Source organism: Myotis daubentonii, chromosome 9, assembly GCF_963259705.1.
Source record: "Myotis daubentonii chromosome 9, mMyoDau2.1, whole genome shotgun sequence".
NCBI lineage: Eukaryota > Metazoa > Chordata > Mammalia > Chiroptera > Vespertilionidae > Myotis > Myotis daubentonii.
Window position 1 is genome coordinate 46,307,362 of NC_081848.1, and position 24,913 is coordinate 46,332,274.

The 24,913-nt window shown below is 44.8% G+C and overlaps 1 protein-coding gene, 1 long non-coding RNA gene and 1 pseudogene across 2 annotated transcripts in view; 1 reads left to right on the top strand and 2 right to left on the bottom strand.

The window, feature by feature from the left end:
- Positions 1-1,009: 1,009 nt before the first annotated feature.
- Positions 1,010-24,913, bottom strand: part of LOC132240925 (uncharacterized) — a 220,938-nt gene continuing 197,034 nt past the window's right edge. Inside the window, exon 2 of the long non-coding RNA XR_009454429.1 lies at positions 1,010-1,049. This is a non-coding gene — a long non-coding RNA (uncharacterized LOC132240925). The remainder of the gene's footprint in view (positions 1,050-24,913) is intronic.
- On the bottom strand, positions 3,671-5,318 carry MRPL17 (mitochondrial ribosomal protein L17). Its single transcript, XM_059708774.1, has 3 exons — positions 5,079-5,318; positions 4,697-4,765; positions 3,671-4,330 (listed from the first exon to the last, which is right to left on the bottom strand). The coding sequence occupies exons 1-3, from the start codon at positions 5,250-5,252 to the stop codon at positions 4,055-4,057; spliced, it is 519 nt and encodes a 172-aa protein (XP_059564757.1). The 5' UTR covers positions 5,253-5,318; the 3' UTR covers positions 3,671-4,054.
- On the top strand, positions 20,524-21,872 carry LOC132242182 (proteasome subunit alpha type-1-like; annotated as a pseudogene).

Consider the following 24,913-nt stretch of genomic DNA (forward strand, 5'->3'; position numbering starts at 1 on the left):
GTTGGAAGCTTCAAAAAGATGACTCCTGAGTAGAGGTTTGAACAAGGTTTTCTATGGTTGGGTCGCAGCCTCATCTCCTACCATTATCTGCTTCCACTCTTCATAGGAAACTACTTGATATTTTCTGACTATCAGACTGTTGTGTCATAACAGTCTTGATTTTAACTGCAAAGGCAATGAGTCACTATAATTAGTGCTGGTTGAGATCAGTGTTTTTCAGGAAAGGCTGTACAACCCATTAGTGAGCTGTAAAAATCAATTTAGTGAACTGGGACCAATATTTTTAAGAACTAAACTAGGAAAGAGTAGAAATATCACTATGCATATTTGTAAAGGCAAATATTTTGTGATGCTTTTGCTTCAATTATATATGCACGTGACTGTTGTGTTCTGAGGTAAAATGCTCTTTTATCTGTGGATCACAGTAAATAAAAAAACCTTAGGAAACACTAAAGGTTCAGCAGAAATTAGTTTAGGCCTATGCATCACTGAACCATCAATAACAAGGGATGGAAATACTACGACTGCTTTAGAGTGTTCTGGGATGGATGTTTGGGAATCAACCCAGGGAAGTGTAATACAGTTAGGTAAATTCAGTGGATTATAGAGAGGCCTGGTGCACCAATTCAGCCTGGCCAAAATGGGCTCTCTGACATCCGGAGGGGTCCCAAATTGCAAAAAGGTTCAGGCCAGGCTGAGGGATCCCACCGGTGCATGGTCTGGGCTGGGGAAGGATGCCGGAGGTTGGCCAGCCTGGGAGGCACCATGGGAGGGCTCCAGGGTGTGTCCGGCCCTCTAGCTCAGTCATGATCAGCTGGACCCCAGCAGCAAGCTAACCTTCCAGTCAGTGTCTGCCCCCTGGTGGTCAGTGCATGTCATAGCGACTGGTCAACCAGTAGACTAACCCCCCCCCCCCCCCCCGCCCCCGCACATCATAGTGCGTGGCTGAGTGGTCTTAGCATATCATTAGCATATTATGCTTTGATTGGTTGAATGGATGACCAGGTACTTGGCATATTAGGCTTTTATTATACAGGATAGTAGTGCACCTTAGTTCACTAAGTAATGAACTTGTGTGTCCATGGTTAGAGGAGCCACCCAGGAGATGCCAAGTTTGTGTACAGTTAGGTATGTAGAAGGGGGCAGAGGGTTTCTGGTTGATAGAGACTGCATCAACTAAAAGTAGTAAGGGGAGCTGTGCAAAAAGAACAGTCAAAATAAGGACTTCCATGCTTCTGTAGTGTAAGACTAGAGGCAGGGGAAGTAGCTGGAATAGTGCGTGGATGCCTAATCACTGAGGGGAGTCATGGTAAGGAATCTGGATGCTTTTCCTATATGAATGGAGGAGCCACTGAATACTATCAAGCAGAGAATTAAGATATCAGAATCCTATCACCCTGGCTGCAGTGTGGAGGGAGGCAAGTCAGGAGACTGTTGCAGTAATCCAGGAGATGTCTTAGATTTCAGACTAGGGAGAGTGACTGCAGATTTCAGAAACATTATGGAAATGAACTCAACATGACTCGTTAATTTGACTATAGATGAGTGCAAGGAAGCAGCCCCTAGCTTTTGTAGCTGTCTCCTCTGGATATTGGGGTGATACTGTGTCACTGATCTGTTGAGGCTAGAGTTCATTATTATGATTTTTTAAAAATATATTTTTGATTTCAGAGAGGAAGGAAGAGAGAGAAACATCAATGATGAGAATCATTGATTGGCTGCCTCCTGCATGCCCTCCACTGGGCATGTGTCCTAACTGAGAATCAAACTATGAATTCCAGGTTCATAGGTTGATGCTCAACTGAGACATGCCAGCTGGGCTAGAGTTCATTATCTTTTGAAGGGAGTGGGCATAGCTGACGACCTTGCTGTAAATCTGGAGCCTCAGAACCTCTGAAAAGTAGAGGCATTTGCAATACATCTGGGCCCCTCTCTTGGGGGTCTAAAATTTTTTAAAGAGGTGCCTAGATGGAATAGTCCAACAACTGGGGTGAAAAGTTATCATTTACAGGCCAGGTTAGTAAAACAGTGTTATTTCCCTTATATTGTCCCTGAGTCTTCAGTAAATGTTCTAGGATTCATGCACTCTTATTTGGCCAAAATATTAAAGGTGATGAAGTGTCCCTTGAGGCCACTGTGGTGGTCCATTAGATTGTGAGCTCCTTGAAGGGAGAGGTGGTTTCTTCTCATCTCTGTGTCCCTAGTATTGATCCCAGGGCCCAACACAGGGCAAACATTTGATAAAGACTGCATCCCTACTGCCTAAATTGATGCTGGGTACTAGCAGATGTTTAATAAGCACATAGGGAATTGCTGAAAACTCCAAATAGGCATATTGTCTGGGGCTAAGACGAAAAACTGAGTCAGCCACAATCTACTTATTACCAATAAGTTGGAAAGATGTGGTTTTAAAAGTAAGTGCTTTCTCTAGGAATCAGGGATGACTCCAACTTACCTAGCTGGAGGTGAATATTCATGCCAAGAAGACAGGAAGGGGATGAATTTTTGGGCAGAAGCACTCAGAGTTGTAGGTTTATTTAATAAATGTGTTGAGTGTCTAGTATGTCACTCAAAATATGTCAGAGAGAGCTTTCTGGTAATAACGTGAAAGGCAGATTGGAGCAGAGGGAGATATGGAGAACCCTGCTAGGAGTGAGTGTCCGACTAGGGAAACTGCAGTGAAATAGCACAAGAATAGCTGTCACTGAAGCTATTATCTATCTGCTAGACCAGTGACCTCTTCACCTTCACCCTTATCACCTGAGACAATGGGTGGGTTTGGTGGGCCCAATATGCTCTGAAGGTCCAGTCCAAGATAAAAATCTCTTCTTTCCACCATACCGGGGATATGGAAATTGTGGGACCCTGTTCTGATGCATTTAGCCTGGGATGACAGCACTGAGTCTTCCCATGACTATCACCTTACTCAAGCCTCTGAGCTTTGAGAGGTGGGCAGCCTGGCCGGGCCAAGTTTGGCTTCACACTAATTAGTATACATAAAGGAGTTTCCTACTTCTCATACGCCCAGACCACTGTGAAGCCGGATTTCCCCTTTCTCAGTTCCAAGAGAGGCCCAGATTCGACAATAAAAAATTTCCAGGAAATTCCCAGCAGGTTTAACTTCCTGATCCTCCTCCCACTTTAACCCTGTCCTTCATTTCACTCTCCCCTCCCGCCCTCCCTTCCACTCCAAGAGGAAAGAGCTGATGCTGGAGTCCAGTATCCTCTGCTCAACGCTTGCACTCCCTTGGCCAGGATAGTCGTACATCGGAGTCCTCAGGTCCTCTCCTGTGAGGCCCATTCAAGGCTTGAGAGAAGCACATGAGGGTATTACGTGATCCTGCCTAGAAACAGAGGATGGTTATAGTGTTCCTTGAAGGTTCCTAGGGTACCAGGTTCTTATGGAAGGTTCACTTCTAGATCCACACTCTCCAACCCTTGTTAGGAAGTAATTTTTCTCTAAGAAGTCCCAGGGGCTTGGTCTTTATGCTAGATGTCATAACTCAATCCCTTTTGGGGCCAGTATGGAATTATAGGTACACCAGAGGCCCGATGCACGAAATTCAAGAGTAGGTCTTCCTTCCCCCGGCTGCCGGCACCGGCTTCCCTCTGGCACCCAGAACCCGGGCTTCCATCGCAGCCCCAGCTTTGTCTGGAAGGACATCCAGTCTATTATTATACTTTTTATTATTATTATTACTATAGATGCCCCATATAAGCCAGCATTAAGAAAAACAAACCTGACCTAACCCAATAAAACCTGGATTTAAGAGCCAGAAACATATGCTGTGAATTTACTATCCCATGAAGACAGAGCATTTGGATAGTTCTCATTCTCAGAAATCCCAAGGTGAGAGAAAAAAGATCAGTTTACATATATTCATACAAGGAATTTTACCTATTGTGCAAAGAGAAGGTTATATGGCTACCCAACAGGTTCTGGGCTCCATTGAGACTGTCCACTTCACAACTCTAGCTCCAGTTCTTAGAGATGAAGAGATCCAAAGGCCTAGGATCATGGGCACTGACGAGGCTGCACACGCTTTGGCTCCAGTTAACTCCCTGGTGTGCGAGGTGTGTGGGAGCTGTGGCTGCCTGCTTCCCGGTCCTGCCGCAACCCACGAAGGAGCTGGTTTAGAAGTGTAAGGTTGCTGTCTCTGCGAGGCAGGGGCAGGGGTGGAAGGCAGTTCCCTTTATACTCGATCACTGCCATCTTAGCCCGATCCTGCTGATTCCGGTTTGGGATCTGCAGCATTCTTGTGTAGCCCCCATTCTGACCTTGGTACCGAGGGGCCAGCACCTGAAACAGCTTTGGGATCAAGTCCTTCTCCTAGAGGGGGAGAGTTACCCGGAGGAGAGCAGAGTCAGGCACCACGGCAGAGACATTTAGCTCTCAGCACTCCCAAAGGCAGGGTCTCCACACACACACACCCAGACTCCCACCCACTAACCGCTCACCCCAATGTGGTTGAGTCCAAGTTACACAGAGGGGTTAGTTACAGGCAGATGTGCAGATTAAGATTCTCACCGAATTGTATCTACTTACGTCACGAGTTTCCAATTTAGTTGACAGCATTTGTCCCTAAGCCAAGGGAGTGTTTTGGCTTAATTCTGCCCAGCCCCCCTTTCTCTAACAGCCCCCTCCCAACTCAGGAAACAAAGAATGCGACTTGGGGGGCGGAAAGGACGCACTTACTGTCAGCCAGAAGTCAGCCATGCGCATGGCTCTTTCGTTGGTGTCGCCCAGCTTCCCATAGTCGATGAGCTGTGAGGACAGAACATCACTGATCCAACCCGAGCAAGACACGAGGCGACAATCTCATTTCTCTCACGCTGGGCTGCAGCCCATTCATCCCACTGGCCAGGCTTCTCTCTAGGTCAGGGCGCTCCTAACCCCACAGCCCTAACCGTCTTCCATTGGAGGGACCAGAAGAGTGGGCTCCGCTAACGTCCCTGAAGGATTCAGACTTGGGGGCAAGGCTTACCACGGAGGTCCCACTCCTTCCCCAAGTCCCGCCCGCCCCCGCCCCCTCGGGCCAGACCCCCGCTGTGGACCCGAGCGGGATCCCGCCTCTGACCTTCTCGGCGTAACCCCTCATCTCGTCCACGCGCGCCCAGGACGCCTCGATGCGTTCGTGCCGCACTAGTCCCGTCAGCAAGTTCCGTAACAGGTGGATGCGGGACTCGGGACCAAGGCCCAGGCGGCGGTACACGCGGCCATGGGAGATGGCGGCGGCGACCGACAACCGCATCTTACCCGCTGCTCCCGAAACCCCTGGAGCCGGAACTGGAAACACATGGGGAACTGCGCGGAGGGGCGGGTTTGAGAGGACGCATGCGCTGTAGCACAGTGCGTGGTGGACGTGTGTGCGCATGCGCACCAGAGCCTGCCTGGTTGGCAACCTGGGGGAGGGCGAGAAGGGGTGTTGACCTCTTCCAGGGCTGGCGAGCTGGGCGGGCATCAGGCACCGCGTGCGCTCCCGGTCGGTGGGTGAACCAGGCGCCCCCTAGTGAGGGAGGAGCTGGCTGTCGGGTTCTTTGGCGCTGCCGGAGGCTTCGTGCGCGGCCTATAGAGCGACGGAAGTTCCACCGCGGAGCCTGCTGGGAAAGTGAGTATCTGAGGCACCCTGTGCTGGCGGCTCAGCCCCGCCCTGGACTGTGTGCGAGCAGGCGTGTCTGACACAGGGAGGGCATCATTTTTTTTTAAAAAAATATATACTTTGTTGATTTTTTACAGAGAGGAAGGGAGAGGGATAGAGAGTTAGAAACATCGATCAGCTGCCTCCTGCACACCCCCTACTGGGGATGTGCCCGCAACCAAGTTACATGACCTTGACCGGAATCGAACCTGGAATCATTCAGTGCACATGCTGATGCTCTGTCCAGTGAGCCAAACTGGTTAGGGCGGGGCATCATTTTTTGTTTGTTTTTTTAATCCTCACCCTAGGATATTTTCCCGTTGATTTTTAGAAAGTGGAAGGGAGAGGGAGAGACAGAAACATCTATGTGAGAGAGACAATCCATTGGTTACCTCCTGTACGCACCCCAACCAGGGGCGGAGGGGTGTGTGTGTGGGAGGTGGGGACCTGCAAGCAAGGTACATGCTCTTGACTGGGATGGAACCCAGGACCCTTCTGTCCGTGGGCTGATGCTCTATCCACTGAGCCAAACCGGCCAGGGCGGGAGGGCATCATTTTTGGCACAATTATTTTCAGTAGTCATGGTGAAATGAAAAGAGTAGCAATGAAGTTCAGTTAAGAAACACAGTGAAAACTTTGTTTTGTTGAGGTAGGTACATATAATCATCCAAAAGCACTCAAAGGAAAAATAATGGATTCATACTTTTAAATTACATCAGTTCATTTTTTTTAAAGGGAGAAAAACATACGCCTTTATGTATTTAAGTAACATACAATCTATACTAATAAAAGCCTAGGTGGCCCTCATGCCCTCACATCGCCACAGATGGCCACCCCCATGTTGTCACAGATGACCGGTAGGGGAGGGACGTTGTGGGTAATCAGGCCAGCAGGGGAGGGCAGTTGGGGGCCATCAGGCCATCAGGGGAGTGCAGTTGGGGGAGATCAGGCCGGCAGGGGAGCAGTTAGGGGACGATCCGGCTGGAAGGCAGAAGCGGTTAGGGGCAATCAGTCAGGCAGGCAGGCAGACGAGTGGTTAGGAGCCAGCAGTTCCGGATTGTGAGAGGGATGTCCAACTGCCAGCAGTCGGACATCCCCTGAGGGGTCCCAGATTGGAGAGGGTGCAGGCTGGGCTGAGGGACCACTCTCTCCCCTCCCCCCCCCCCCCGCCCCCGTGCATGAATTTCATGCACCAGGCCTCTAGTAACATTATATTTTCTGCTCTGGAGCCTTAATGCCTATAAGTTTGCAATGAATATGAAAACATTGTTCTTTGTTATGAGCTGAATTGTGGTTGCCCCCACATAGGGCAAAGGATATGTTAAGTCCTTACGTAAAGATAACCTCGTGAAGACACACACACACATACACTGGGAGAACCCATGTGACCAAGAAGGCAGAGATCTGCCTTAGGCAGTTGCAAGCCAAGGATCCTTAAGGATTTCTGGCAAACACTGGAACCTAAGATAAGGGCATGGAACAGATTTTTCTCTAGATCCTTCAAAGAATGTGTGACCCAGCTGACACATTGGAGCTATGAGACAATCCAGTTCATTTGTTTTAAGGTGCCCAGTTGTGGCACTTTGTCACAGCAGCACTAGGAAGGTGATACACTGGTCTTCACATGTTCATGTTCACTAGACAGCATACTTAGAGTGTGTCACTTGTCTTTGCTCATAGATGACCAGAGAACACTTCTTGTTAATTTTAATTTTGAAAAGTTTATTTTATTTGAAGCAACAGATAACAAATAATTAGGAAACATGGATACTTTGGTAGAAATTTATACAAATTACACTTCACAATAAATTCCAGAAACTACAATACCTGTCTTGTTTCTTTCGGATTAAATCTTACAGCTTTCAGTGAACTCCACAATTGAAAACTCACCATAAATATCTATTGATAAACATTTCTGAAGATCTTTTGCGAAAGTTGGAGAAAATGAACACTGTCACTGACATTATTTGATCTATTTGCTTCAGAAGGAATGTCGTCTTGGTGAAAATGTACAGGATTATAGATTATCATTTTTATTTATTTATTTATCTTTGGTAATATAAGACCATCATTTCTTGTCTCTTCTGATAGTCTTCAAAATTCAATTCTTTTTTCTATGTCAATTTCTTTACATTTAGCATAGTTAAAATATTTCTCCAGAATTTTTTTTGTGTGTTCAAGGAACAATTTTAAAACTTGTTGTTTTACTTTATGTTGTTCAAGGCTTATTTTGGCTGATTGCCAATAAATATTTTTGTATCTGACTGACCTCATCTGAAACTTCACCTTACTAAAAAAAGATGTCAGAAAAGTCTCATATTGCTAAGATTGTTTATTTTAAATTTACTACTATAATAGCAGGGGTATATTCTTTCATAGGGGTTGGAGCCAGAAAATGCACCTGAAGTGAGTTTGAAAGATCATAAATTTTAATGAATTTACTGTAAAAGTTATGTCTGTGGCTCAATTTAACTGTGTAACTGATAATTCTGCAAATTAATTTCCATGAAGAATGAAATATTTTTAGTGGATTAGTTTTAAAAAGTGATCATTTGAAGCCTACATATGTAGGTTACTCAACACTAACCATAGTAATTGTTTAGAACTTAGACCACAGAAGATTTTTGTGTGAAGGTTATTGTATCTCTAACACTGTTAGTATTGTTGAGCAAGGAGATAAGAATCAGATTGACTCTTAGTTCATTTTATTGCTACTTTCAAATTCTTTACAGATGATTCACCTCCTCATGCTTGCACCTGGGTAGACTTCATCTACCTCCTGACCCTTAGTACCCAGTGGCTCTGAGTGTCCAGCTGAGTCCCCAGGAAAGGCATTCTGATGAATCTGACTATTCTGGGTGAGTCAACACCTAGAGTAACCCTGATGAGACTTTAGGTTGAGCCTCTGAGGAGGTGCTGGTTTTGACTGTAGTTCCAGCAGAGGTGAGGAAAGTGCTCTCAAGCAATGTTCTGGGCGGCATCTGAAGAAAGTCCCCAGCCTGTAGGAAAATGCTGTACATAGAATTTCATCGCTTCTGCTGGGAGAAAGGTGTTGGACCTGTCCACAGTACTGCAGAGAACCCTGTGTGATGTTGTGATAAAATAAACATTTATTTGTCTTAAATCCTAAATCCCTTGGAATTTCCACAGTGATAGGGACAAAGGAACATTTTTGTTATTCATAAGATGTCCATTTCTACTATACCTGAGATTATGCTAATGAGGAGCTCTTGAAGGATGAGGGCTCGTTACCAGAGGAACTAGCCATGCGATTAGAGTGATTAGAGGGCTGGAGCTGTCAGCACTCCCCTACACCTACTTTCAATGGAGAGATTGGAGATTCACATAATCACCAATGACCAATGGTTTAATCAATCATGCTTCCACAAAAGCCCTAAGCAGCAGGTTTTGGAGAGTTTCTGGGTTGATGAACACATTGGGGTGCTGGGTAGTTCAGCATGCTCTGAGCAGGCATGAAAGCTCTGAAGTCCTTCCTACATACGTTGCCCTACACAGCTCTTCCATTTGGCTGTTCTTGAATTGTATCCTTTGTATAAACTAGTAAAAGTAAGTAAAGCACTTCCCTGCTGTTTTAGCAAATTATCAAACTTGAGGAGAGGATACTGAGAACCTCACATATATAACTGGTTGGTTAGAAGTGCAGGTGACAACTTGGGGTGGGCAATTGGCTTTTGCAGCAGAGGATTAAGCCCCTGGCCTGTAGAGTAGGGCTACCTCCAGGTAGTTAATGTTAGAATTGAATTGTGGACATTCAGCTGGTGACACAGAGAATTGAGAATTGCTTGGAGTGGAAAATACACGTGTTTGCTGTCAGAGGTGCTGTAAGTAGAGAAAGAAACTTTTTCCTTTACCCTGAATGACTGCATCTTATTCTGCTGAAGGCTCCCTGAAGCAATGTCCTGGGAGCCAGTACAGGCAGCTCAGCAAGTGTTTACTCAGGGAAGCAATTGTCAGTTGGACCTGAAGGCAACTTTTGCTTCTATCCTTAGAATCGTGAAGGTCTAGAAGTAGAGGGTTTGACTCATTCTTGATACTTGTTTTACTCTCTGGTCAAGGTCCTGAAACCTTTATGGATAGGATGTTCTGGGAAGGAGTAGAGAGAGAGCTGTCTCTGGTATCAGATGGAATTGTGATCATATTACATTCAGTTAAAATGAATTTTCCACAATTATAATCATCACTAGGACATTGAAGATAACAATAAATCAAACATATCCCAAATGGAAACAAGAAACCTTGTAAGCAGTTGGATTTAGTAAAATAAATTACTGATCTATATGCAAATGAAGTTGAGATAGACCACAGCTGTAGAGGGACATGGAGTTTGGATAGATGTCAGCATAACCCTCTATGGTGATGCTTCCCTCTAGAAATGATGACTAGCTATTTCCATCTTGGCTTGCATTTTTCATGTGGTGTTCTTTCCCCTCCCATTTCATTTCCTAGTATTATTTATGAGGTGAGCTGCCTGCTACTGAGATTATAAGGTCTTTCAAGGTCAGAGAAGGACTGACTCATGTATCCCATGTGTTCTCCCTCTCCTTCACCTCTAACCTAGTGCTGTGTTCTGTTTTGTTTTTCTAAACATTTTACTACAGGTTAGTAAGAAAAATAAATTTGATTTATTTTTTGTTTGTGTGTCCCTTTTGATTTCACTTTTACTTAGAACAATTGTTTATTCTCCCATTAGGAAGGAAAAGACAAAGAAACAAATTTCCTTTCTCCTAGAGCCGCAGTCTCAACCTGTGGGTCGCCAACATGTGGGTCGCGACCCCCTTGGGGGTCGAACAACCCTTTCACAGGGGTCCCCTAAGACCACTGGAAAACACATATATAATTAAATATTGTTTTGTGATTAATCACTATGCTTTAATTATGTTCAATTTGTAACAATGAAAATACATCCTGCATATCAGATATTTACATTATGATTCATAACAGTAGCAAAATTAAAGTTATGAAATAGCAACGAAAATAATTTTATGGTTGGGGGTCACCACATCATGAGGAACTGTATTATAGGGTCGCGGCATTAGGAAGGTTGAGAACCACTGCCCTAGAGCCTCCAGAAGGAATATAGCCCTGAGAATAATTTGTGTTTCGCCCTGTAAGACCCAGTATTGGACTTTACACCTCCAGAAATGTCAGGTCATAACCTGTTGTTTTAAACTACCAAGTCTGTGGTAAATTATCCCAGCAGCAATAGGACTCTAACAGTGGGTTTCACATTGTACCTGTCAGGGTATATTGCACATAATAGGTGCTCTTTGAATGTGTATAAGTGAATGGTCAAGTTTCTAAAATGTCTCTTTTTTAATTATGATGAAGGGATTTTAGAAGTAAATAAGAATGTTTCTGTGAGGATTCCAGACCAGTATGAAATGCTGTGACCAGGCAGTTTTCTTCCAGTTTCTCTCCCTCTAGTATTCAAACCTGCTAACTTTCAGGCTAAAGGACTGCAGGGAAGTGGAAAGAGCACAGTCTTTGTAGTCAGCAGACTGCACCCAAAGTTGGGGATGAGGATGTGGATGAAGATGGCATGATTAGGACTTTTCCTAAGTCCATGAGACACATTTATTTGTCAAGAGAAGATTAAAATTCTTTATAAAGGAAATGTGTACTGTTGAACCTCAGCGGTAAGGCAGGGGAGAGTGGATGGGAAGAGATCAACCAATGAACTTGAGTGCATATATGCATAACCTGTGGACACAGACAATGGGGTGGTGAGGGCCTGGGGCATGGGAGCAGGCTGGAAGAGGAATAAAGGAGGACCCATGTAATACTTTCAACAATAAAGATTTCTTAAAAATAAAGGAAATGTCTAAAGAAATAAAGTTGGCCGGGCTGATGTGGCTCAGTGGTGGAGCACTGACCCAAGAACCAGGAGGTCATGGTTAGATTCCCAGTCAGGGCACATGCCCAGGTTATGGGCTCAATCCCCAGTGGGGGGTGTGCAGGAGGCAGTCTATTAATGATTCTCTCGGGTCAATTATGTTTCTTTCTTTCTTTTTTTTTAAATTAAATCTTTATTGTTCAGATTATTACATTTGTTCCCTTTTTTTTCCCCCCATAACTCCCCTCCTCCCAGTTCCCGCCCCACCCTCCACCCTCACTCCCCACCCACTGTCCTCATCCATAGGTGCACGATTTTTGTCCAGTCTCTTCCCACATCTCCCACACCCCTTCCCCCCCCAAGAATAGTCAGTCCATTCCCTTTCTATGTCCCTGATTCTATTATAATCAACAGTTCATTCTGTTCATCAGATTATTTATTCACTTGATTCTTAGATTCACTTGTTGATAGATGCATATTTGTTGTTCATAATTTGTATCTTTACCTTTTTCTTCCTCTTCCTCTTCTTAAAGGATACCTTTCAGCATTTCATATAATCCTGGTTTGGTGGTGATGAACTCCTTTAGCTTTTCCTTATCTGTGAAGCTCTTTATCTGACCTTCAATTCTGAATGATAGCTTTGCTGGATAAAGTAATCTTGGTTGTAGGTTCTTGGTATTCATCACTTTGAATATTTCTTGCCACTCCCTTCTGGCCTGCAAAGTTTCTGTTGAGAAATCAGCTGACAGTCGTATGGGTATTCCCTTGTAGGTAACTGAGTTTCTTTCTCTTGCTGTTTTTAAGATTCTCTCTTTATCTTTTGCTCTTGGCATTTTAATTATGATGTGTCTTGGTGTGGTCCTCTTTGGATTCCTTTTGTTTGGGGTTCTCCGCGCTTCTTGGACCTGTAAGTCCATTTCTTTCACCAGGTGGGGGAAGTTTTCTGTCATTATTTCTTCAAATAGGTTTTCAATATCTTGCTCTCTCTCATCTTCTGGCACCCCTATAATTCTGATGTTGTTACACTTGAAGCTGTCCCAGAGGCTCCTTACACTATCCTCGCATTTTTGGATTCTTTTTTCATTTTGCTTTTCCGGTTGGATGTTTTTTGCTTCCTCGCATTTCAAATCATTGACTTGATTCTTGCGCTCCTCTGGTCTGCTGTCGGGCGTCTGTATAATATTCGTCATTTCAGTCCGTGTATGCTTAATTTCTAGTTGGTTCCCCAATATAAGATCGAGGGTCTTATTAGTTTTCGTGTAGATCTCATTAAGTTTATCGGCAGCTTCTAAACAGTTCTTGAGAGACCTTAAAAGTGTGGTTCTGAACTCTATATCTTCCATTGACAATTTTGTCCTGTTTCTTTGTCTCTGCATTTTGTTATGCTTCCTTGGTGCACCCCCTAGTGGTCTTTGTTCGCAGTCTTATAGTTAAATCTTGATTGTTGTAGCTAATTCCAGGGAGGGTTTGACCTCCAGGCCAAGTGGCTATGAGAATCAGCTGTGTCAGCAGTGAGAGAACTTCTGTCCTCTAGGGAGGTGCTAATCTAGCCTTTGCCTGAGGCTATCCGGCAAATGCCTCTGTGCAGGGCTTGGGCGGGGCAGGTCGCACAGGATCAACAGGGTGGGCCGGAGAGAGCAGTTATGGCGGCTCTCAGTCCTGTCCCCAGGGGCTCTGCCTCTCTGAGTCCCAGCACCAGCTGCAAAGCTCGGAGAGAAAGCTGCACTCGCTCTGACCGAAGCCAGACAGTCCCGCTTTTCCCGTTTGAGTCTGGGTCCCTAAAGACTCGCCCGGATCTGGTGCTCAGAGTCTGCGACTACCTCCCGATTGAAAACGCCAACCGGGCCCTCCGCCGCCAGCCCGCTCCACGCACTCCGCACCTCAGAATTTGACTTCAGCACTGCGCCTCCTCTGAGTGTCCGTGTGCGTTTCTCTTTCCTCCTAGTTGTAGGACTTCCACTCAGCCAGCGTTCCTGTGGTTCTGGGTGATGTCCCTTCCGTTTTTTGGTTTCACTTTTGAAGTAGTTGTTCAAAGCAGCAAACTCCGGCGTTAACCTATGCCGCCATCTTGGTTCTCCCCCAATTATGTTTCTATCTCTCCTTCTCCCTTCCTGTCTGTGAAGTCAATAAAAAGATATAAAAAAAATAAGGTTGAGGTAATAATTAGTTTTTGTTATCCAAAATGGATTTGGCTATGTTTCAAGGTGAGGACTCAGTCACAGAAATATAGTGAATCAAGGTCAGGTAGAGGGAGGCTCTGGGGTTTAACTTTTCAAAGATGCCCTGAGTGTTTGTGTGCTATGGGTGCTCAATTGAAACACATTGGTCCCTGGCCGGTGATCTCAGTGGTTAGAGAATCAGCTTGTGCACTGAAGGGTCATGGGTTCGATTTTCGGTGAAAGGTATGTACTTGCGTTGCAAATTTGATCCCAGGCTCTGGTTGGGGGTGAGTGCAGAAGGCAACCAATTGATGTGTCTCTCTCACATTGTTGTCTCTCTCTCTCTCTCTCTCTCTCTCTCTCTCTCTTTCTCTCTCTTTCTCTCTCTCTCTTTCTCTTCTTACTTCCCCTCCCTCACTCCCTTCCATTCTCTCTGAAGAAATCAATGGGAAAAATAACCTGGGGTGAGGATTAACAACAACAAAAGAAACCCAGTGGACTGCCATAGGCCTACCCTAGCAGAGTGAGTTGACTCAACCATCAAGTAGTGTGGACTGCTGGGCCAATTTCCAGAATGGAGGATGTCGCAGTAAACTTAGCAGTTGTGCAGCTAACTAGTCAATTCAGCAGTGATATCCTGCAGAATGTTTAGCAATTAGGTGTATGAAGGAGAATGCTAGAGACCAGCAGGTGGCAGCCACCACAACAGGAAAAGCCTTTCTCAAGGAAAGGCCTTCTGAGTGATTAAACATTATTTTTTCCAATAGAAACTACACACTTTCTAAAAGTATGTTTAAATTGTCAGATTGAATTAAGTTTAAACTGGATTGAGACTTTAATTTTTTTCTCCTGCTGACCATGAATAAGGGGTGTGTGTGTGGGGGGGTATTATATTCTAGACTAAAATAAGGAGAATAAAACATTTCTCTGTATCATCTGATTTTTACTGTGCCCTTCTGCAGGGTCATTCAGATTTCTTCTTTGGTGAGCTTTTCAGAAGAAGGAAGAGAGGACCAGAGAAGTACATACCAAATTACCTTTTTTTCTCTTCCTCTCTCTTTTTCCCCGTCTCTGTTTCCTTGTCTGTCTTTGAGTGTGGAAAGTTGAGGAGGAATTTAAACTTGTATCCATAGCCTACTTGTTCCTATGTGATTCTCCCTTCTCTCCTTGCCGGAGAATTCACTCATGACAGGAAGGTTTACAATAAATACTCCCATTTAGCAACCCTTTGCTGAAGATTCAGTACATATGAGGTCCTATGATAAATACAGGGCATATGAAGAAGGAAAGACTGGCCTTCATCTCCACACAGGGTGCAGGGGAAATAGGCATTTAAATAACTGGTTGTTATAAAATAACCATTTGAAAAAATAGCAGAGACTTACTTTTATACTGATTCTTCTGAAGCCTGTGTCTGTGAAGCCATCCTCGACCCCCAATCAGTTACGTTCTCTTCATCTTTGGCTAACAGTCTACCTTGCATTTCCATGCCACTTACCATATTTTATTTTGTCCCGTGTTCATTTTTTCTACCAGCCTGTGTACATCTCGGGAACAAGATCTATGTCTAATTCACTTTGTAAAGCTCTGGGTCCTGGAAAAATTCTAGATACACAGAAATGTTGAGTGTGAAACAGTGTCAATCTCAGCCTGTGCAAAGATGTTAATTGCAATGTAATTTATAATAGTGAACATTTAGGAACCTGTTGCCACCTGGTAGAGATCCATTTAAGTACAAATAAATGTATATTATTCAGGTATCAAAATTATTAAAATAGACCAATATTATTTATCTCAAAAGATGTCCTTAGGAAATTATGAGCGGAAAGGAGATTATAGGACAGTCTGTATACTATACATTATTATATGTGCACTATTACACATATTTAAGTATGTGTCCATATGCCTGGAAGTATTGTCATTAAATTGTTCACAGAAGTTTATCTTGTTATGCCCAGATTTCAAGATCCCCAAAAAACCACGCCAGGGAGCCAGTCCGATGCAAAAGCAGAGGGTCTCTTATACAAGCTCGCTTGGTCCCCCCCTTGCCACCATTACTGGGTGCAAGAGAGAGCCCCGAATCCCAAGAGAACAAAGAATTTATAGGGCTTGGGGTCGGGGGTTGGGGCAGGGTGCAGCTAGGGTCTGGTTACACAAAGACGGGGGGGGGGGGTGGTGGAGTGGCCAGCATACTTTTGGCCTTGGGCTAGTTTCCCCCGCTTTCCCATTGGCCGAGATAAGGGCAGGCTGAGTAACTTATACACCCTGCGGCTTTTTCTTGGAAGAGGGGTTAAGGACACAGCCATCAGTCCTGCTCTGTCCTTTCATTCCCCCCTTGTCTTGGAACTTCCGGCTCAATCATGAGACGGACTGCATTTCTATTCCACCGTTGCTAGAGGCCCGTACTGGGCATACAGAACTATCAATTGAACTATTCTTATAAGCTTAACAAATGGTCTGGTGGAAGGGAAAGAAATCATTTTAGCTTTAACAACTTCTATTGAAATAGGATTTTTCTTCTTAAAATTCCTCCATGGCTATTAAAAAGCCAAATCAAGATTAATTTATTTACTGTCCTGATGTTTGCATAAACACAACAAGAATGGTAACTGACTACCTTTGCTGGAATTTCATGGTTGAACCTTAATGTGCCCCGTAGGGCCAGGAAGCCAAGCCATCCAGCTGCCATCAAGCCTGCCTGTAGTATCTGCTGAGTTAGGTGAATCCCTCACCTGTAGCAACTCCACCTGAGCCCACCCTCCAGGCTTTAAGGCCCATCTCAGTAGCCCTCCTACTTGTTGCGGCCCAGAGTGTGTGGGGGTTCCGCAGGGATGCAGAGGCATCTTTACTGCTCCCCTTCTACTCTTACCAACCACCAGTGATGGTAGAGCATGGGCCTGACGCTCCAGCGCCAGCCATCTTCAGGGCTCCCAAGCAGGATACCAGGCTTTCTTCGTGGTCTTAGTGGCTTCAAGTCTTTAGAGTTCAGACAGGGCTCTTTAAAACATGATACTCCAGTCAAAGTTTTCTGTTAATAAAACCATTATTAGGAACCAGTCTCATTGGATCTATGCAAAGAAACGTACTTATTTAGCATTGCCAATTTCGGAGGAATTACATAAGGAGAAAAACATACTGATCTACTCTAAGATTTTCTGACTTTCCTTGCTAATTCCTTTTCATGGATTTAAAACAAAACAGTAATTGTTGGTATAAAACCTTCTTTCTATGCATAACCATGCCCCAGACTTTCTAGTCTAAACAGGCTTTTTCCAGCTTTATTACCCCTGACATGGGCATGGTGACTCAGGCCTGCAAGACAGTATTACAGGCTGCCAACTGTTAGCTGTCTCTCAACAGAGACCAAAACCTGATGGGCACCCTTCCTTGCCCAGTTGGGCACTTGTCCTCTTGGCAGCTAGACACCCTTTACTTTTGGGGGTCACCCCACACAGCTCCCTTCCAGGACAGCCAACACACATTCAAACCGGCAAAAGAATTAAAGGTTAATATAACATATCAATACAATGAAACATAATATTGGCATCATGGCTGCTTCAGGTAGCCAAATCTTCTACTAAACATGTGATTCTATAAATGGTCCTTGTCTTTTTGGAGCCATGTCCATGAAGATGCAGGCATTATCTAAGTATATTACACAGTATTGTGGGGGCTCCTGGTGACAGGAGCGATCGCGAGTCATGTTACCGGCATCAGGCAGGTCAAGCACTCTGTAGCTTGAGCTTGAGCGGGTTGCATTGATCTCGATCGATCGATGCTCCATTTGGTGATGAAGTCTTTCCGGATGGACCCAGGTCGTGACGCCGTCTACCTTGAGAGCGGTGGGGGTCTTCAGCACCACAGTGTAGGGACCCTTCTAACGTGGCTCTAGGGTCTCCCAGCAGTGCCTTCTGATGTAGAACCAATCTCCTGGTCTTTGCTGATGAGGAGTTGGGGTTGGGCTGGTCCCGTAGATGGCGCGGAGGCGCAGCCAAATGTCCTCGTGCGCCCTCTGGAGCCCTCTCAAGGAAAGAGATTGTTAAAGAAAAGCCACCCAGTCCTCACCAGTCTCTGAGTCAGAGAACTTCAAAGTCCTGATGGCTTCTAGGTAACCCTGTTTATCAGTTACAGCGCTCTGCTTTTTTTGTCTTTCTACCAGTTCCCTTTGTGGCAGAGCAGCAACCAGGCCTCTTTCAAGGGAGTGCGCTAGAAGTGGGTATCAGCCCCTCCTTAGCTAGCAGCAACAGGTACCAAACCCTTTCAGTACATTTGCCCAGCTTCATTCCCGCCCACCTTTACAGATTCTAAGGTCCATTGTTTTCCTTTAACCAGCAAGCTAAATGACACTGGCCTGTATTATTTAATTCAGCACAGGCAGGGGGAAGGGCCCATGGAATCTCTGCCCTGAGGAAGTGTGATCCCCACCCTTAAATGTCCCAATCAGACTAGAAAAGTCACAAATATCTTTTAAATCTACCCCAGAATTCCAAAATCCCAACCTAGCACAGAATATATTTCCACACTTACATGAACAAATACAGTCTTGGGATCTTGAGCAGGTAACAGGAACACCACCCAAGTCCCCTGATGGGGGCCTGACAGGAACAGATGTGGGGGCCTCCCTTTCCCACGTCCCAGGACGGGATTCTTGACCTATGTCTCATCCAGATAGAAACGGTACTCATATTGAACAAGGAAATCAAGACTAAATAGACATGATAACTAGATACATTCCCCATTAAGAACTTTGAGGTGCATGCCACATTTATACCACAAAATACCAACAAATCAGTTTCAGTTGTGTCAAGATACAGAACAAGTCCCTGAACAGAGGCGGTAGAAAACTGCCTAGGAATGCTTCTTTTCTATCTTTCTAAAAGATAGGCCAGATTCGAACCCTTAGCCAGTGCGAGTTTCGACTTCCCTCCGGAAGTCCCAGAGATGGTGAATACCATCTAGAAGCCATTCCTCCAGATACAGGACAAGTCCCTTAGAGATTCTTGATAAACTACAACAGTAATCCATTTATACAATCCCCTAAAAGTTAAAGAGGAAGGAAAGAACCATTCAATGTCCTTCAAGAGGATTAAACACATTGGATCCTCTGACATTTCAGGGGTACCAAGGAAGGAGAAGTTAGGCCATGTTCAGCCCGTCTCACAATCCATCATTAGTGACCAGTCCCAGCTCACTGGTATATTATCCATTTAACATTTCTTTTTTCCTCCTATCACACCAAGGCCATGCTTTCCAGGTAGCTAGAACTCTTAGCCTTAATTCTTAGGTGATTAGCAATACATTTTAAGAGACACAGAAATTTCACTAGTTAAGCAGAGACAGCATGCAATTTAAACCACAGCTTTGGAGGTTAAACTTAGGCATATATTAGCTGTTTATACCTTTTATTCACAATTTTCCTGCTGGGGAAGTCATAGCTATTCATATGTAAACTTGACTATCAACTTCCTGGTGGTACTTGCCTCAGGGTGGGAAATTTCAAAAGAGCTACTTTAAATGGCCTTGAGAAACCAGCCTGCATTTCTTTCTCAGGTTCAGCTTTGCCAATTTTAAGGCCAAAACAGTCTCGGGTTTTTATTCTGTACGCAGCAAAAAGTCAAGTTCAGCTCAAAACTATGCGCACTCGTTTTTAAACTGGCCTTTTCCCTTTACATGTGCACAGAAATCCCGGATGCATTTATAAATTTGTAAAAGCTTTTCAATTACAAGAAGGATTTTAATTTTAGAATACTTGGGGAGGGGGTGACCTGTTTCCACCGACCCTCACTCAGGCGGCCGCCCGACTGCCACACAAAGGAGGGTTGAGAGCAGTCCCCCTCCCTCCACATTCATACACTTTCACCAGACATTCATTCAGAGTTTAAACAATCTATTCAATTCCTAATAACTTCCCCATTCCTGAGGGAGCTCTAAAGCCTCCCCAATCTCCTTGAAATGATTAATCCAGCAAGTCCACAAAATAAAACGGAAACACAAACAACTAAAGGGCCCAAAAAAGTACAGCCTTCCAACTCCATGGAAGCAAAAACCGAAAGCTAGACGATGGCTGCGCGCCAACCAGCGGGAGCGACCCGCCTTTTCTCAGATTGAGGGGGTTTCTACAGACCTTCCGACTCCGTGGAAGCAAAATTTCCCCTCTTCAGATGGAGGTTCGAGGCGTCCCCCGACTCCTCCACCCGTCCCAGATTGAGGGGGTTTCTATAGACCTTCTGACTCTGCAGAAGCAAAGCTAAACCCCTCCAGATGGAGTATCGAGGTGTCCCCCGACTCCTCCCGCCCTTGATCCCCTAGATCATGCGGGCGATTACGATTACAGATTTCAGAAGTGAGCTCACACAAGATAGATACAAAACAAAACACACACGACACAAACAAGACCTACCACGGTCAGTCAGGCCCTCCGGACTGGGGGTCCCCTCGATGGTGTTGGGGATCCCGGACGAGCCCCCAAAATGTTATGCCCAGATTTAAAGATCCCCAAAAAACCACGCCAGGGAGCCAGTCCGATGCAAAAGCAGAGGATCTCTTATACAAGCTCGCTTGGTCCCCCCCTTGCCACCATTACTGGGTGCAAGAGAGAGCCCCGAATCCCAAGAGAACAAAGAATTTATAGGGCTTGGGGTCGGGGGTTGGGGCAGGGTGCAGCTAGGGTCTGGTTACACAAAGACAGGGTGGGTGGCCAGCATACTTTTGGCCTTGGGCTAGTTTCCCCCGCTTTCCCATTGGCCGAGATAAGGGCAGGCTGAGTAACTTATACACCCTGCGGCTTTTTCTTGGAAGAGGGGTTAAGGACACAGCCATCAGTCCTGCTCTGTCCTTTCAATCGGAGGGGTGGGATTTTGTGTTTTTAATTTCCTTTTGTATGTTTTTCCACATTAAAAGTTTTTCCAGTGAGTAAATGTTATTAAAAGCGATGGGCACACCATGCAGTGTGAAAATGATGTTTTACTGAGTTGTACAATTGAAACCTGCACCCCAATAAATTCAATAAAAAAAATAAAACAACAACAATAAGGAGCTTAAAAATTCCATCAAAATCTGATTGCACAGACTTTCCTGTAGATGGCCTACAGCAAGCATGTCAAACTCACTGCCTACGGGCCGTATGCCTCGTTTATTTGGCCTGTGTTAGCATTTGAGTTTGACATGCTTGGCCTAAAGGTAGTTTAGGCAGCTCTCACTGATGGGCAGGTCTGCAGGTGGCCACAGCAAGGCCCACGTTGGAACTCTGTTTTGCAACCAGTGTGACATTGTCAGTGTTTGGACTCCCCAGGGCAGGATTCATCAAATTGAATACACAATGGAAGCTGCCAATCAGGGTGTAGCCACAATTGGTCTGAAATTAAAAAAACAAACAAACCACCCTATGCAGTGTTGGTCGCACTGAAGAAAGCACACTCAAAACTTGCAGCTCACCAGAAAAAAATTCTCCATGTTGACGTATTGGTATTTCAATTGTGGAACTTCCTGCTGGCGCTAGACTGTTATGTAACTTTATGCTCCAGGAGTGTTTGGATTCCAGATTTGTATTTGACAGACCTCTTCCTGTGTCCCCTCTTGTATCTATAATTGGAAGCAAGACCCAGATACCAATGCAAAGATATGGCCAATGACTGTATGGTGTTGGGCTGCTTATTCCTGGTTATGATGATATGGGCCCTCATATTTTCAAACCTGTCTCTCTGCTAACTATTTTGACTGCAGAGCTGTGTCCATTGGAGCTCATTCTCAATTAGCTCATACTCACAGGACAGACATATGTCTGAGTTTATGGAATGCAATTCGAATGAACTGGTTAAACATGGTCTGCATGCTTTAAGAGAGACACTTCCTTCAGAACAGGACCTAACTATGAAGAATGTTCCCATTGGAATTGTTGGTAAAGACTTGGAGTTTATGATTTATAATGATGATGATAATGTGTCTCCATTCCTGGAAGACATTGAAGAAAGGCCACAGAGAAAGGCACAGCCTGCTCAACCTGCTAATGAACCTGCAGAAAAGGCTAATGAACCAATAGAGCATTAAGTGATAATCCTCCATTCTATATGTGTATTATCAAATGTGTAAGAACACAGGAATATGTATAATGACAATAGTCTATACTTTGATGCAGTGGTGAAATGGTATGTTTTAGGAATCAGTCCAGATGTGAGTTCTTTCTAAGCACCTTCACTGAAACCATATAATAGGGTGCATTTTTTTCTGAGAGGGTCTATATAATCATTATTTAGAAAATATATGTACTAATGTTTTTATATGAAGAACATAGTGTCTTTGTGGTTTTAAAGACAATGGTAAAATAAATCGTTTCATCTGCTGGAAAAAATATAGATGGCCTTTTTTTATTATGCATAGGACAGTCTCCCACAAAAAAGGATTATCTGGCCTCAGGTGTCAACAGTGAATGAAAACATCGATTAGAATTGTCCTCATAAGGTTCTTTACTACCATCTGGTGGTTAGAGAAGGGCCTACAAGTTCCATGTAGCTCCAGAGGAAATTCAGATGATTGAAGTAGGGCCTCAGAAATAAGATGTAAGGCCATAAGATAGATAGCTATAGTTCGAATGGGAGGCAGGGGAAGAGCAAGGAAAGTTTATGGTTGACAGGGTCTGTGATGATATTACGAAGACCAGTATTTGGTTGTGAGGCTACCAATCGGTATTTGTAAAATCTACATTAAGATTTCCAGTTTCATTGTGACTCTAGAGACCAGAATAACTACGTGCTGAGGCAAGAAAGGCCATTTGCAAGAGGCTTTCTTATTTGACCCCACCCTTCTTACCCTCACCCTGAAGGCCATGCAGAAACAAATTTATTTTTGTTCTGCTCATCAGCTTTACCTATCTTTTTTCACCCTCCAGTTTTTTTCTAATTATTGCTTACTACTGAGTGACCCATCTGACAGCCTTGTCTCATGCTCCTATTCACTGCTCTCAACTGGGTGTGGACCACTGCTTACTTTTCTGCCTGCTGGTCACTTCTGGAAGGCCTACATTCTCTCACCTCTCAAAAAAATGCTTCTCTTTTCCAACAGGTGTAGGAATTTTATGCAGCCCTTCATTCCTTTTTTCACCTTCTTTTTGAAAAATATGTTTTTATTGATTTTGGAGAGAGATGGAGAGAATGAGGAGAGAGAGAAAGAGAGGGGGAGAGAGAGAGAGAGAGAGAGAGAAACATTGATTGGTTGCCTGCTGCACCCACTTTGACCTGGGATTAAACCTGAAACCTGGGTATATGTCCTGACCTAGAATCAAACAATTGACCTTTTGGTGCACAGGGCAATGCTCAACCAATTGACCCATATGGGCCAGGGCAGGACACACTGTTTCTTTATTCTTACAATCCCATTGTTCAAATCCATTTAGGTGATAGCAGTCTTTATCAAGGCCATGTTCTATTAACCATCGTTACAACTCCCTGTGGGTAGTGGACTCCTGGTTGCCCACCTGTTTCTCTTGTTAGGGTAATTGCATCCTCCTGATTTCTAGTGGTTAAGTGCTTGCATATGATTTCTGTTACTTTTGAGCTCCATCATATCCATAAGTGTTAATGAGCAAGAGCCCCCAATGAACATTCCTAATGCCTCAGTGAATGTTGTTTACTTTGGGTGTGGGTCTTCTGGCCTTACACCATTTAACCGTTCCAGCATGCCCATCACACTATCACCTTTTATTTGTTCTTTTATTCCGAAAACTCAGGTATTTATATTGTGCTCAGTGTGGGATTTTGATCTCGCTAAGCTTTTATGAGCCTCCCTACTTTTTAGTGAGTTTCCTTAGTGAAGTTTTCCAATCCTCTGAGGTTTTAGATGATGCATTAAATCTCATATCTTAAGAATGTGTCCCCAAGACAACAAATTCTTGCATATCCAGTCTTATGTTCCAGCTTCCTTTCCCCTCAGCTCCCGGACAAGGGATAAGGTGTCTTTCTGGGATGGTCAGGCAGCCAGAGTCCCTCATCCCTATCAGCTCTGCGTTGCAGAGGGTAAGTTGCAGGAGAGTGTTGCAGAGAGGCTGGGGCTCATTCTTCCTCCCATTCCTACTTCTTGGGGTGGAAATCCTAGCACAGCAATGGCAGGATGGAAATACTGGGACCTCATTGTCCTTGCCTTGGCTCCCTTGCAGGGCAGAGGTTCCATGCTCAGAAAGGCAAGCCAAAAAGGTAGAGGCTACTGCTCTCCCCCAGTGCCTATAGCACTGGCTCGGAGATATTTTCCAGGAAAAAAGGAAGTTTATAATATTAGAGAATCCTGAAGATCTCCCCCAAAGGAGCTGACTTTATGTGAAACAGCATGGGGGAGTTCAAGCCTAAGGGTGCTATTGAAAATAATGTAGATTTTGATGGTAAGCATTAAGTCCCATAGGGGTGGGGAACCTTTTTCTGGCAATGGCCATTTGAATATTTATAACATCATTAGTGGGCCATACAAAACTATCAACTTAAAAATTAGCCTACTATATTTGGTCAAACATTTCATTAACTCACCCCAAATGCTTTGACAGGGCCATACCAAATGATTTCTCAGGCCTTATACAGCTCATGGGTCTCTTAGGTCTGATGTTCCCCACCCCTGATTTAAGAGGAGACCAATCTAATCTAATAAAAGACAAACATGGTAATTAACCGTACCTCTGACACACTTCCTATTGGCTAATCAAGGCGATATGCAAATTAACTGCCAACCAAGATGGCAGCCGACAGCCAGGCAGCTGAAGCAAACAGGAGGCTTGCTTGGTCCAGTGATGGAGGAAGCCAAGGTTCCCCGCCTGCCGCTGCCTGGCTCTGAGCTGCACTCTAAGAAACAATGTTGCAATTATAGAATCTAAACAAACCCCAGATACCTGCTTTCAGCAGCAGAGGCCTCATAGCTGGAACTGCAACAGTGTTTCAATTATAGAACCTAAACAAACCCCAGATACCTGCTTTCAGCAGCCGAGTTCTCAAGCTGAAGCCGGCTCTCAGCTCCAGTGACAGCCATAGAAGGTAAATAAATCCAAGAATAAAAAAGAAAAAAGAAAAAAAGGAGAGGTTGGGAGCTTCAGTCGCCCACCAGCCTGAAAATGGCCCTCAGACCCGCACCCAGACTGGCCAGGCACCCCAGTGGGAACCCCCACCCTGAATGGGGTGTGACCAGCTGCAAACAGCCATCACCCCCTCATCCAGGCTGGCCAGGCACCCAAGCGGGACCCCCACCCTGATCCAGGACACCCTTTAGGGCAAACCAGCCGGCCCCCACCT

Excerpts from the sequence above, each read along its gene's own strand:
- MRPL17 (XM_059708774.1), bottom strand. The coding sequence starts at position 5,252 with ATGCGGTTGTCGGTCGCCGCCGCCATCTCCCATGGCCGCGTGTACCGC. Across the intron at positions 4,766-5,078 it reads TGAGGGGTTACGCCGAGAAG|CTCATCGACTATGGGAAGCT; the intron begins GTCAGAGGCGGG and ends CTGTCCTCACAG. Across the intron at positions 4,331-4,696 it reads TGGCTGACTTCTGGCTGACA|GAGAAGGACTTGATCCCAAA; the intron begins GTAAGTGCGTCC and ends CTCCCCCTCTAG.